The 13,171-nt window shown below is 36.3% G+C and overlaps 1 protein-coding gene across 3 annotated transcripts in view; it reads left to right on the top strand.

The window, feature by feature from the left end:
• DCHS2 (dachsous cadherin-related 2) overlaps nt 1-13,171 on the top strand; it is a 290,618-nt gene that overhangs the window by 215,435 nt on the left and 62,012 nt on the right. For all 3 annotated transcript variants that reach the window (XM_065545626.2, XM_015450942.4, XM_045392973.3), the window contains exon 14: nt 12,267-12,380. In XM_065545626.2, the coding sequence (XP_065401698.1) occupies nt 12,267-12,380 (114 nt within the window). The remainder of the gene's footprint in view (nt 1-12,266; nt 12,381-13,171) is intronic.

The following is a 13,171-nucleotide window of genomic DNA, read 5'->3' as shown; positions in this document are numbered from 1 at the left end:
TGTGGAATCATTAGGGTTTTTCACATATAGGACTATGTTGTCTGCACAAGATAATTTTACTTTTTTTTTCTTTTTAGTTTGCATGCTTTTTTTTTCTTCTTCTTCTTTCTCTTATCTAATTGCTCAGGCTAGGACTTGCATTACTGTGTTAAATAGAAGTGGTAATAGTGGGCATTCTGGCTGGGCGTAGTGGCTCACGTCTATAATCCCAGCACTTTGGGAGGCTGAGGTGGGTGGATCACCTGAGGTCAGGAGTTCAAGACCAGCCTGGCCAACATGGTGAAACATTGTCTCTACAAAATTACAAAAACTAGCCAGGTATGATGGTGGATGCCTGTAATCCTAACCACTCAGGTGGCTGAGGAGGGAGAATCGCTTGAACCTGGGAGGCAGAGGTTGCAGTGAGCCGAGATCGTGCCATTGCACTCTAGCCTGGGTGACAGAGCAAGACTCCATCTTAAAAAAAAAAAAAAAAGTGAGCATTCTTGTCTTGTTCCTGATCTTAGCATAAATGCTTTCGGGTTTTCACTGTTGTGTGTTGTGTTAACTGTGGGATTTTTATATATGGCCTTTATTATGTTGAGATAATTTCCTTCTATTCCTAGTTTGTTTTGAGTTTTTACCATGAAAGCATGCTTTTTCTGTATCTACTGAGATGATCATGTAATTTTTATTTTTTGTTCTGTTAATGTGGTGTATCACATTAATTTGTTTTTGTATGTTGAACAATTCTTGCATCCCAGGGACAAACCCCACTTGGTCATGGTGTATAATCCTTTTAATGTGCTGTTGAATTATACTTGCTAGTATTTTGTTGATAAATTTTTCATACATATTTATCAGGGAGATTGGTCTGAAGAAAACTTTCATTCCCTTTAGTATCTTTGTCTGACTTTGGAGTGAGAGTAATGCTGGCCTCATAATATGAGTTTCAAAGTATTCTCTCTTCTTCAATTTCTTGAAAGAGTTTAAGAAGAATTGGCATTAATTCTTTAAATGTTTGTTAGAATTCTCCAGTGATGCCGTCTGGTCCTGGAGGTTTCTTTGTTGGGAGGTTTTGCTGCTTGACTCAATCATCTTACTAATTAAAGTTTTCTTGAGATTTTCTATTTATTCATGATTCAGTCTTGATAGGCTATATATTTCCAGAAATTTATCCATTTCATCTAGGTTATCTAATTTGTTGCTGTATAATTGTTCAAATTAGTCTCTTATGATCCCTTTGGATTTCTGTGGCATTGGTTGTAATGTCTCCTCTTTAATTTCTGATTCGTTTTTTCTCTCTCTTTTTCTGTCTCTGTCTCGTTAGTCTAGCTATGGCTTTGCCAATTTTGTTAACCTTTTTGAAAAAATAACTTAGTTTCATTGATTTTTTTCTATTGTTTTTCTATTGTTTCATATATTTCTGCTTTAGTGTTTATTATTTCCTTCCTTCTACTAACTTTGAGTTAAGTTTTTTCTTTCTCTGGTTCCTTGTGTTGTAATGTTAGATTGTTAATTTGAGATCTTTCATCTTTATAATGTAAGCGTTTACCACTGTTAACTTTCCTCTTAGTATGACTATCGTTGCATCCCATAATTTTTGGTATGTTTTGTTTCTGTTTTTATCTCAATATATTTTCTAAATTTTCTTTTGATTTCCTTTTGATGTACCAGTAGTTCAAGAATGTGTTGTTTAATTTCCAGATACTTGAGAATTTATTAGTTTTTCTTTTGCTAATGATTTTGGGTTTCATTCCATTGTGGTTGGATGGACGTTTTATTATTATATAATGTTCTTATTTACATCTTGTGATAGTTTTTAACTTAAAGCCAATTTTTCCTAATAAAAGTATGACCACCCCTACACTCTTTTGGTTAGTATTTGTGTGGAATATTTTTATCCTTTCACTTTCAGCCTATTTGTGTGTTCTTCTCTGTAAAGTGAGTCTCTAATAGACAGCATATAGTTGGATCTTATTTTTCACTTGTTTGTTTTCTTTTCTTGCTACTTTCCTTTGTGTTTTGTTAATTTTTTTGTAGCAACATACCTTGATTTTTTTTATTTCCTTTTGTGTTTCTTCTGTACGTATTTTCTTTGTGGTTACTATGGAGGCTATATAAAATATCATATTAATAGCAATTTACTTTATACTTATAACAGCTCAAGCTCAATTACATACAAAAAACTCTGCTCTGTTACATCCCCCAACACATTCTATATTATCAATGTTACAGATTACATCTTCTATATTTCATATCCATTAACCTAGTTAGTAGTTATATTTTTATTCTTTTATCTTTTAAATTCTACACTAGAATAAAAGTGATTTTTCATCACTATTGCCATATTATATTTATCTTTACAAATGCTGTATATATTTTTTTGTGTTTTCATTTGCTGTCTAGTGTCCCTTTGTTTCAACTTGAAGGACTCACTTTCCCATATCTTGTAAGGCAGGTTTAGCAGACTTGAAATCCCTCAACTTTTGTTTATCTAGGAAAGTCCCCTCTCCTTCATTTATGAAGGACAGTTTTAGATGACATGATATTCTTGGTTGGCAATTTTCTTACTTTCCACCCTTTGAGTACATCATCCTACTCCCTTCTGATCTCTACTGTCTCTCCTGAGAAATCCCCTTAATCTTATGGGAGCTCCCTTGTTTAGGATGAGTCACTTTCTCTCTCTCTCTTTTTTTTTTTTTTTTTTTTTTTGTTAAGATTTTCTCTTTATCTTTAACATATACAGTTGGATTTTAATGTGTTTTCATGTAGACTTCTTTGGATTTATCCTATGTGTAGTTCTTTGAGTATCATGAATATGGATGTCTATTTTTTTTCTCAGATTTGGGGACTTTTTGGCCATTGTTTCTTCAAATAAGCTCTTTACACATTTTCCTTTGTTTCCCTCTTCTCCTTCTGAAACTTTCATAGTGAATACATTGGTCCACTTGATGATGTCCCATGAGTTCCTTAGGCTTTCTTCACTTTTCTTCATTTTTTTTTTTTTTTGTTGTTGTTGTTGTTCCTCTAACTTGATAATTCCAAATGATCTGTCTTCAAGTTCACTGATTCTTCTGTGTGATCAACACTTCTGTTAAATCCCTCTGGTGAATTTTTCAATTCAGTTATTTTATTCTTCAGGTCCGGATTTTCTGTTTTTTTTTTTTTTTTTTTTTTTAATCAGTTTCTATCTCTTTATTGATATTCTCTCCTTGTTCATGCAGCTTTCCTGATTTCATTTGATTGTCTGTGTTCTCTTATAGTGCACTGAGTTTCTTTATAACTATTTTAAGTTCTTTTTTTGTGTGTGTGTGATGGAGTCTTGCTCTGTTGCCCAGGCTGGAGTGCAGTGGTGTAATCTTGGCTCACTGCAGCCTCTGCCTCCTGGGTTCAAGTGATTCTCCTGCCTCAGCCTCCTGAGTAGCTAGGATTACAGGCGACTGCCACCACACCCAGCTAATTTTTTTTTATTTTTGGTAGAGACAGGGTTATGCCATGTTGGCCAGGCTGGTCTTGAACAGCTGACCTCAGGTGATCCACCTGCCTTGGCCTCCTGAAGTGCTGGGATTACAGGCGTGAACCACTGCACCCAGCCCTGAATTCTTTTTTAAGTAATGTATAGATCTGTTTCTTCAGGTCAGCACCTGGAGATTTGTTTTATTCCATTGATTCAGCCATGTTTTGTTTCTTCATATTCCTTCTTTTCTTTATTTTTCTTTCTTTTTCTTTTTTTTTTGGTGTGATTTGTGCAGTTGAAAAAAATCAACACCTCTCTAGTCTTTACAGACTGGATTTGTGCAGAGGAAGATCTTCACCAGTTGGCCTGGCTACAGTTTCTGGGGGCCTCCTAAACCTTTTCTGGAGATGAATCTTCACTGGGCTTATGTACGTGACTACCCAATTAGAGAGGTTTGCCAGTTTCTTTTTGAGGGTCTTGTAGTCTCTTGCTCTCTCAGGTATCTATCTGCAGTACTTCACATTCTCTGACACTGCAGTAAGTCAATGAGTTCTCTTTTGTTCTCAGCAACCCTCAAGCATCCAAAGTATGCTAGCTCCCCATCAGTATTCTGAGCCAAGTTAACACAGAAACTATCTCCACAGGCAGTCCCCTCAAAAGCTATAAAGTTGGATGAATATTCTACTCTTCTCTTTCCATCCCAGTGGAGAAGACGCAAGTTGTGTGTTTATTCCCATTTGCACTGTTGCTGGCTTGGGGGAGGGTCCACTGGGGATTAAATGCAATGTCTACGGTGACTGTTCTTGGTTTTGAGCTTGCCTGGTGTTCCATGACTTCTTAACTGGTTTTGCAGTTCTCTTGAAAGCTTTTTGGAACATATGTTCTTGTTAAATCAGTGCCTTTGCGCAGCATGGTCTGGGGTTTCCCATTTTGCCATCTTGCTAATATCACTCCGGACTTTTCTTAAGTAGTTGCAACATGTTTAGTTTCAATGGTTGTACACTTAAGTGATAACAGAGAATTCAAAATCATCCAAATGTTTGAAAATCTGTTTCTCTCAAGTCAGTCATCAATAAGAAAATGTGGCATTGCTTAAGAATAACAAACATAAAACTCTAGAATTATTTACTCATGCACTTCTATGCATACAATGTTTTCATAATTACCTAAATATTTTTATAATTATTGATTTTTACAGTCATATAGCATTACTTGTTATCTAATTATGCTTTTAAATTGCTGCTGTGAGTGGTCAGAGTTTTACAACTCTATTTTTGTAAAGAAGAAAAAACCAAGAACATTAAATGTTTTATACTTTTTAAATATGGTGTTAGACTTGAAGTAAAATTTATAAAAGCTTGAAAATGTAAAAGGTAAATTATTCTGTATGTCTCACTTAACTCGTTCGAATTGAAGGTACAGTGTTGGTTTTCATAGCTTACCCTTTCTACCTTGATGTTGTGAAATGAATATTAAGTTTCATCCATATGCCCAGAGATAGACTTTTATTTAAAATTTTCACAGTAAGCAGATGCCTAGAAGGATTCTAGTCCCTTTTGTTATTTTCTCTTTTTTCAAGAGAATCCCCAATTTGGACTTTGCCAAAGGAAGAACATATAAAACATTTGCAGCTTCTTGCTGACTTCAGTGTTTAGTTTTAAGTATTTTCATTGAATGAAATTCTTTTGTGTTACAATTCCATTTGATATTATGAAAATTTGATTTGCAATAAAAATAGGATTGTTCCTTTATGAGAGAGGCCAGGTATAACTCTTTTTTGCAGTTCTGTACTCATCTTTATTCTTTTCTATGTAAGCAGTCACTATGTTTTCTTTTGTAATTGGGCATATGATATGCATTCTTTTTTTTTTATTATTTTATTTTATTTTTTTTTTTTGAGACGGAGTCTTGCTGTGTCACCCAGGCTGGAGTGCAATGGCCAGATCTCGGCTCACTGCAAGCTCCGCCTCCCGGGTTCACGCCATTCTCCTGCCTCAGCCTCCCGAGTAGCTGGGACTACAGGCACCCGCCACCTCGCCCGGCTAGTTTTTTTTGTATTTTTTAGTAGAGACGGGGTTTCACCGTGTTAGCCAGGATGGTCTCGATCTCCTGACCTCGTGATCCGCCCGTCTCGGCCTCCCAAAGTGCTGGGATTACAGGCTTGAGCCACCGCGCCCGGCCATATGATATGCATTCTAACCCATGAAAAAAAAGGCTGTCAGCAAGATTGTTTCTTTTGTTAGCATAGCTGTTTCTTTTCTTACTGCCATTCTTAAGACTTATATGACAAGCCAGTTGAAATAAAATTTCCTGTGTTTAGGAAATAAATTGTACCCGGAAGCACAGAACTTTGAGCAGTGGGGATAAAACGTATTGTACTGTTGTACAGGCATATTCCTACCAAAATGTAAGACATTTTTATATTAGCAATATGTCTCTCAAAATGCAATAAAATAAGCATCAGATTATAATCCAATTTCAAAGAGTTCTCAATATGTGTAGTAACTTGATTCCATCATGATTGATTATAATTCATTACTTGTCACTAAATGACTTTGTAACTGGCTTGAAAAGAATAACCATTTGGAAATCCTGATAAATAATTTTTAAACTTTGTTACAGTTTATGTTAAACATTAATGTTTGTAAAGAGAGTGATATATTTAGTTGAGTTTTCTTGCTCTTTTTCCTTAACAAATTCTGTTTTATGCCTTTTTTTTAAACTGAGCTTTCACTGAAGTTTCAGTTTTGCAGGCAATATCACATACTTATTTCCTTTAATATTTATAGTGATCACTGCATTTTTGAGTGTTAAGCAGTGAAAGAATTCTAGGGAAAACTACAGTTTGTTCCAGAGCCTTTTCTTTTTTCTGTTCTTTTCAGTAAAATCCTTTTACATATCCAGAAAAAATATCAATTTGGCTTTGTTTAGCAGTCGTTTTTGTTATTACGTCTAGCAAGATGGGTTTCAAACTGTGGTCTCTGGGACTTGTGTATGAGGGTTCAATGAGATGGCTCAGCAAAGATCTTAAGTAGGTGGTTTTTTGTTGTTTTGTTTGTTTGTTTTTTCTAACTACTGCAAATCTCACTATCAGATGTGGTATTATAGCAGTGAGTTATTTGAAAAAAAAAATCAGTTAAAAAAATTGCTGTTGGCTTACAGTGATCCTGTAGGCAGAGACCAGGATTATTCTAATCTCTCATGCTAGAAAACATCAGTGTCCTTTCTCCTCTGTCTCCCTTTTTAACCTCCTTTCTTCCCGTATTCATTAAGCATCTACTTCGTAAAAAGAAATAAACTTGACACACAAAAAAACCATGTTTTATTCTTGAAAAATTATACTGAGCAAAATATGCCAGATACTATATGATACACAAGTATACGACATTTTCAAAGCAAAACTAATACGGAGTTATAAAATATGTACACTACAAACATATAGAAAATCTCTGACATTCATACAGCCAACAGACACATGAAAAAATGCTCATCATCACTGGCCATCAGAGAAATGCAAATCAAAACCACAATGAGATACCATCTTACACCAGTTAGAATGGCGATCATTAAAAAGTCAGGAAACAACAGGTGCTGGAGAGGATGTGGAGAAATAGGAACACTTTTACACTGTTGGTGGGATTGTAAACTAGTTCAACCATTATGGAAAACAGTATGGCGATTCCTCAAGGATCTAGAACTAGAAGTACCATATGACCCAGCCATCCCATTATTGGGTATATACCCAAAGGATTATAAATCATGCTGCTATAAAGACACATGCACACGTATGTTTATTGCGGCACTATTCACAATAGCAAAGACTTGGAATCAACCCAAATGTCCATCAGTGACAGATTGGATTAAGAAAATGTGGCACATATACACCATGGAATACTATGCAGCCATAAAAAAGGATGAGTTTGTGTCCTTTGTAGGGACATGGATGCAGCTGGAAACCATCATTCTTAGCAAACTATCGCAAGAACAGAAAACCAAACACCGCATGTTCTCACTCATAGGTGGGAACTGAACAATGAGATCACTTGGACTCGGGAAGGGGAACATCACACACCGGGGCCTATCACGGGGAGGGGAGAGGGGAGAGGGATTGCACTGGGAGTTATACCTGATGTAAATGACGAGTTGATGGGTGCTGACGAGTTGATGGGTGCAGCACACCAACATGGCACAAGTATACATATGTAACAAACCTGCACGTTATGCACATGTACCCTAGAACTTAAAGTATAATAAAAAATAAAAAAAAAATCAAAAAAAAAAAAGAAAAAAAAAAAAGAAAATCTCTGCTGTCATGGAACTTAGTCCAATTTAAGCAGGCAAATGAGATCAGTCTTCAACTATGTTCAGTACAAGTCCTTAGATGGCAAATTAATAGCACAATCTAAGTACCAAAAGGGCTAGTAACAAAAGAGGAGAGATTTATCTTCTCTATCAGAGATGGTAAACAAGAAAACTCAGAACTGGAGTCACACCGCAGCTGTGTTTTTTCAACCAATATAGTGGGGTTTTCCCCACAAATTAAATTATTTTCCAACACTTAGAAATTGAAAGATTTCAAATAAAAATAAACATATAAAATTTTGAGCTTCTCTTGAAAACCTCAGAATCTTCAGTATCCTGAAGCCTCCTTTCCCTGCTAGCAGCAATAGGCTGACAGTGACTATCTGAGATATTTTCTGGCCTCCTCCACCATTTGGCCCCTTCATTTGTTCCTGCTTCTTGCTTTTACCCAAATGCATATGGGATGATGAGCCCTGCTCCATACTCATCTCTGACACCATATCAGCTCCTGTTCCTTTTAAATGTTTCCTCTTACTTTCCTCTTGTGACTTGTTACCACTGTCTTATACATGGCCTCTGTTACTGTGCACCCAGCAGCAGGGTAGACTGCTATAGCCTTACCCCATATCCATCTCTCCCCAGTAAGGACAGTGTGCATACTTTTACCAGTATGTGTCATCCTATGGGGCAGGATGACAGTAAGTGAAGAAGCAGAGTCATTGCAAGATTGGGAGTGTAAAATAGATGCCATAAGTTACAGGCCTAATATCAGAGGACTAAGGCCAGTAAAGGAACTATGAGGAAGCATCTTTCATTTATTTTTTAGTATATATATATATATACACACACACACACACACACACACACACAGTATTTTTTCTATATATACATATTTGGCTTTTTGTTTCTTTTACATTTAAATTTTTATTTCAATAGGTTTTGGGGGAACAGGTGGTGTTTGATTACATGAATGAGTTATTTAGTGGTGATTTCCGAGATTTTGGTGCACCCATTACCCAAGCAGTGTATATAGTACTTATTGTATAGTCTTTTATCCCTCACTTCCCCATCTTTTCCCCCAAGTCCGCAAAGTTCATTTTATCATTTTTATGCCTTTGTGTCCTCAGAGTTTAGCTCCCACATATGAATGAGAACATGGAATGTTTGGTTTTCCATTCCTGAGTTACTTCACTTAGAATAGTAGTCTCCAGTTCCATCCAGGTTGCTGTGAATGCCATTATTTCATTCCTCTTTATGGCTGAGTAGTGTTCTATGGTATGTGTGTGTGTGTGTGTGCGTGTGTATCACATTTTCTTAATCTACTTGATGATTGGTGGGCATTTGGGCTGGTTCCATATTTTTGCAATTGTGAATTGTGCTGCCCTAAACATGCATATGCCGGTGTCTTTTTTGTGTAATGACTTCTTTTCCTCTGGGTAGATATCCAGAGGTGGGATTGCTGGATCAAATCGTAGATCTGCTTTTAGTTCTTTAAGGAATCTGCACACTGTTTTCCATAGTGGTTGTACTAGTTTACATTTTCACCAACAGTGTAAAAGTGGAACTATGAGGAAGTTTCTGAGAAATGGTAGGTGAGTAAAAACAGGAGGCCAAGGACCAAAGATGAATTAAAAAGAGGGGTGGAAGTGGCCAATAAGCACATGAAAAATTGCTCAATATCATTAGACATCAGAGAAATTAAATTAAAACCACTGTAAGATATTGCTACATATCCGCTAAGATGGCTACAATTTAAAAGATTGATAATACCAGTCAATGTGGATGTATCAGTCCATTCTCACACTGCTATAAAGATACTACCCATGACTGAGTAACTTACAAAGGAAAGAGGTTTAATTGACTCACAGTTCTACATGGCTGGGGAGGCCTCAGGAAACATAATCATGGCGGAAGGGGAAGAGGCATGCCTTACATGGCAGTAGGTGAGAGACAGCGAGTAAGAGCAGGGAAAATTGCCTTATAAAACCATCAGATCTCATGAGAACTCAGTCACTATCACAAGAACAGCATGGGGAAACTGCTCCCATGATCCCATCACCTCCCACCTGGTGCCTCCCTCGACATGTGAAGATTATGAGGATTACAATCTGAGATGAGATTTGGGTGGGGATACAAAGCCAAACCATATTAGTAGAGCAACTGCAATTCTCATATGTTGTTAGCAGAAATGTAAAATGATACAACTACTTTGGAAAAATAGTTTTGCATTTTCTTATAAAGTTAAATGTATACTTACCATAGGTATTTACCCTTGATCAGCGAAAACATGGGTCCACAAACACACTTGTGTATGAATGTTCATAGCAGTTTTTTTCATAATAGCCAAAAACTGGAAACAATTCAAATGCCCATCCCAAGGTAAATGAAAAAGAAATTGTGGTTTTCCATTTAATAGAATACTACTGTGCAATAACAATTACATGAATTTTTATACATAAAATAACATGCTTGATTCTCAAAAAATTATACTGAGCAAAAGAAATCAGTTATTGTGTAATTCACAAGTGTATGAAATTTAAGAGGCAGAACTAATTTATAGAAAGCAGATTGGTGATTTCTTGGGGCCAAAAGTGAGAGAAAACTGAAATGGGCATAAGAAAACATTTTGAGGTGTTGAACATATGCTATGATCATGATACTGATCATAGAAAATATTCTATGCTTATGATACTGATTACACAGGTGTATATAATTTTCAAGATTCATAGAACTGTATATTTAAAATATGTACAGATTATTGTATGTAAATTTCATGTAAATGAAATTGATTAAGTAAAAAAATACTTTTACAAAACAAGGCAGGCAATCCTAGGAGGGTGACACATAGACAACTGGGATAGATGAGCAGCAAAGGACATGAAATATTAAAAGGACATCAAAGTACTGACTTGGAGACCAAATGAATCCTTGGGACCCTTCCAGCTGCTGTAGATGACTTTTTTCCCCAGAGCTTCCCATATAGACAGCTGCCCTACCCAGTTTGCCTTAAAGGCACTCAGCATCTTCTCTTAGTTTATCAGTTACCTCAAGAACTTTGTATTTCTTCATTGCTTCCCATCACATAAAGCGAGGATCTGCTCATCCACTTGTTTTTGTAAATAAAGTTTTATTGAAACACAGCCACACTCCCTTGGTTCTGCATTGTCTGTGACTACTTTCATACTACAATAACAGATTTGAGTATTTGCAACAGGACTGTGTAACCTGTAAAGCCTCAAACAATTAATATCTGGCCTTTGACAGAAAAATTAGCTGATTCTTCACATAAAGCCACACATCTCCCTGGCTCTCAAGCTCTCCCATTCTCTTGCCTACCTCTCTTACCCTTCTTCACATTGTATTTATTCTTCCTATTTAAATTTATTCCCCACTCCTGCCTTATTTGATTCTATATCTAATTACAAGGATTGCCTTCTTGCCTCTATCAGTCCTTGCTAATTCTTCTTTCATGTTGGTATTTAGTCTGTTCCCATAACTTAAAAGGACTTCCTTCTCTTTTATCTTTCCAATTCCTATACCTAACTGAATTTCTGTTTCTTCCTTAAAGTTATCTCTTTGCCCCTGCTCTATCTGAACAAATCTTGAATGAATTCATGTCTTGCAGTTAAGTTGTTGGTTACTCTCTAGTTGGGTCGCTTTTACCGACAGCTAGATCAGAAGCTGGTTGAGGGAATATTTCTTCTCTTTATGCTCCTATAGCTTCCTTTCCCACTCCTAGCTCCAATGTTTTGGGGCAGTGTGTCAAATGTCTTTAATCTGTCCATGTCTTTCCATCTCCCATCCCACAGTCCTAGGTCATTGTCTCCTGCTTGGACTATTGCAGTATTATCTTAATTGGCCTCTCTGCTCCATTCTTACCCTTCTCGTCTCTGTTCTCACAGCACTTAGTATGATATTTTTAAAAAGTAAATCATGTTTTCCTCTACTCCTTAAAATGCTTCCATGACTTCCCTTTGCACTTACAAGAATCTGACCCTTGCTTATCCTGCCATCTCCACCTTCTGCCTCTTCCCCTACTTGTACTTTACCCAACCAAGCCCTTTCCTAGCCCACAGCCTTTGTGGTGGTGGCTCCTTTTCCCAAAATCCTCTTCCTCCAGCTGTTTCTATGGCTTCTTATCCTTCACTGTCCTCAGACCTCTCTAAAGTCTGGTGCTTCCCCTGAAAAAGAAGTACCTTATATCAAGTAACCTTATTTTTCTCTTTCTAGGGGACTGGCACACTTGAAAACTTTTCTATGATTATGTATGATTTAATGGTTTATTGTATGTCTCGTTATACCAGTTAATAACCACCATGAGGACAGAGATCTTTTCTATCTTGTTTGCTAGTATATCCCCAGCACCTAGCATGGGATCTGACTCACTGAAGACAATAAGCTATTGTTGAATGAATGAACAAGTGAAAACATAGTAGGCAAATAATAAATAACCAGTATTTTCTCTTCTGTTTCCATGAAATTTTTTTAATCCTAATGGAGTTCTTTCTTTACCTAATTTTTGCAGGTACTTCTATTGTGACTGTAAAAGCTTTTGCTCCTGACTCAGTTCAGGACAGCCTGAAATATTCAATTTTTAGTGGAAATGAAGATGGCGTTCTTTCCCTGTGCTCTAAGTCAGGTAATCCTTCTCTACCCTATAATAGCTTTATTTTCTGCTCTGATGTTATTTCTGCAAAATTTGCAAAGTAGAAATTGTTAGAGCTAACTAATTTAAAAAGTAAGCAAGAAATAATTTTTTAAGCTAGCCTATGAAAAATTGCAGGAAATCAAGGACTATTTGTTTATATTCACTAAGAATTATATTCTTAATATTTCCAAATTAGACAGTGTCTATCCTGTCCTTCAAACTTTTGAAGATAAATTAGCTTCCACTTACAATTTACCCATCTATTTGGGAAAATTGGAGATAGAGTAGTGAGATCATTGACACTGAGTCCGAATTCAAAATAAGAACATGTCTAGCTGTAAGGAATCTTCATCAGAGATTCTTGTAATTTGCTACTGAATATCAACAACACAACAAAATAAAGAACAGCTGCGAAGGTTTCTATACAGTGGTAAAGAAATTACTTCCAAATACAGCATGTAATAAATTTAGCTTCAGTAAGACCATTACTGTTTTAAATGAATACCAATTGATTATTTCAAACGTACTTTTTTTTCACTAACGACTCTGTAGTAGATACACATCTACTGCTTTGTTGTCAAACTTCAAGAAGAATGTTTCTAATAATGTCTATGTTGCCATACAACCACCTTATTTAATCTATACTGCACGCACCTGGGAAGAATTGAGAGAGGGAAATTCCTTAGGTAAATGTACTGTCATCCAGTGTGGTGTTATGACTTTTTGGTCCACACAGCCTTTGGTCAGCAACCTTTCTGAGGTAGCCTGCTAGAAGTCTTCAT

This window comes from Macaca fascicularis, chromosome 5, assembly GCF_037993035.2.
Source record: "Macaca fascicularis isolate 582-1 chromosome 5, T2T-MFA8v1.1".
NCBI classification, from domain to species: Eukaryota; Metazoa; Chordata; class Mammalia; order Primates; family Cercopithecidae; genus Macaca; species Macaca fascicularis.
Note: the sequence above shows the minus strand (reverse complement) of the source record. Positions and strands in the feature narration are given on the sequence as shown.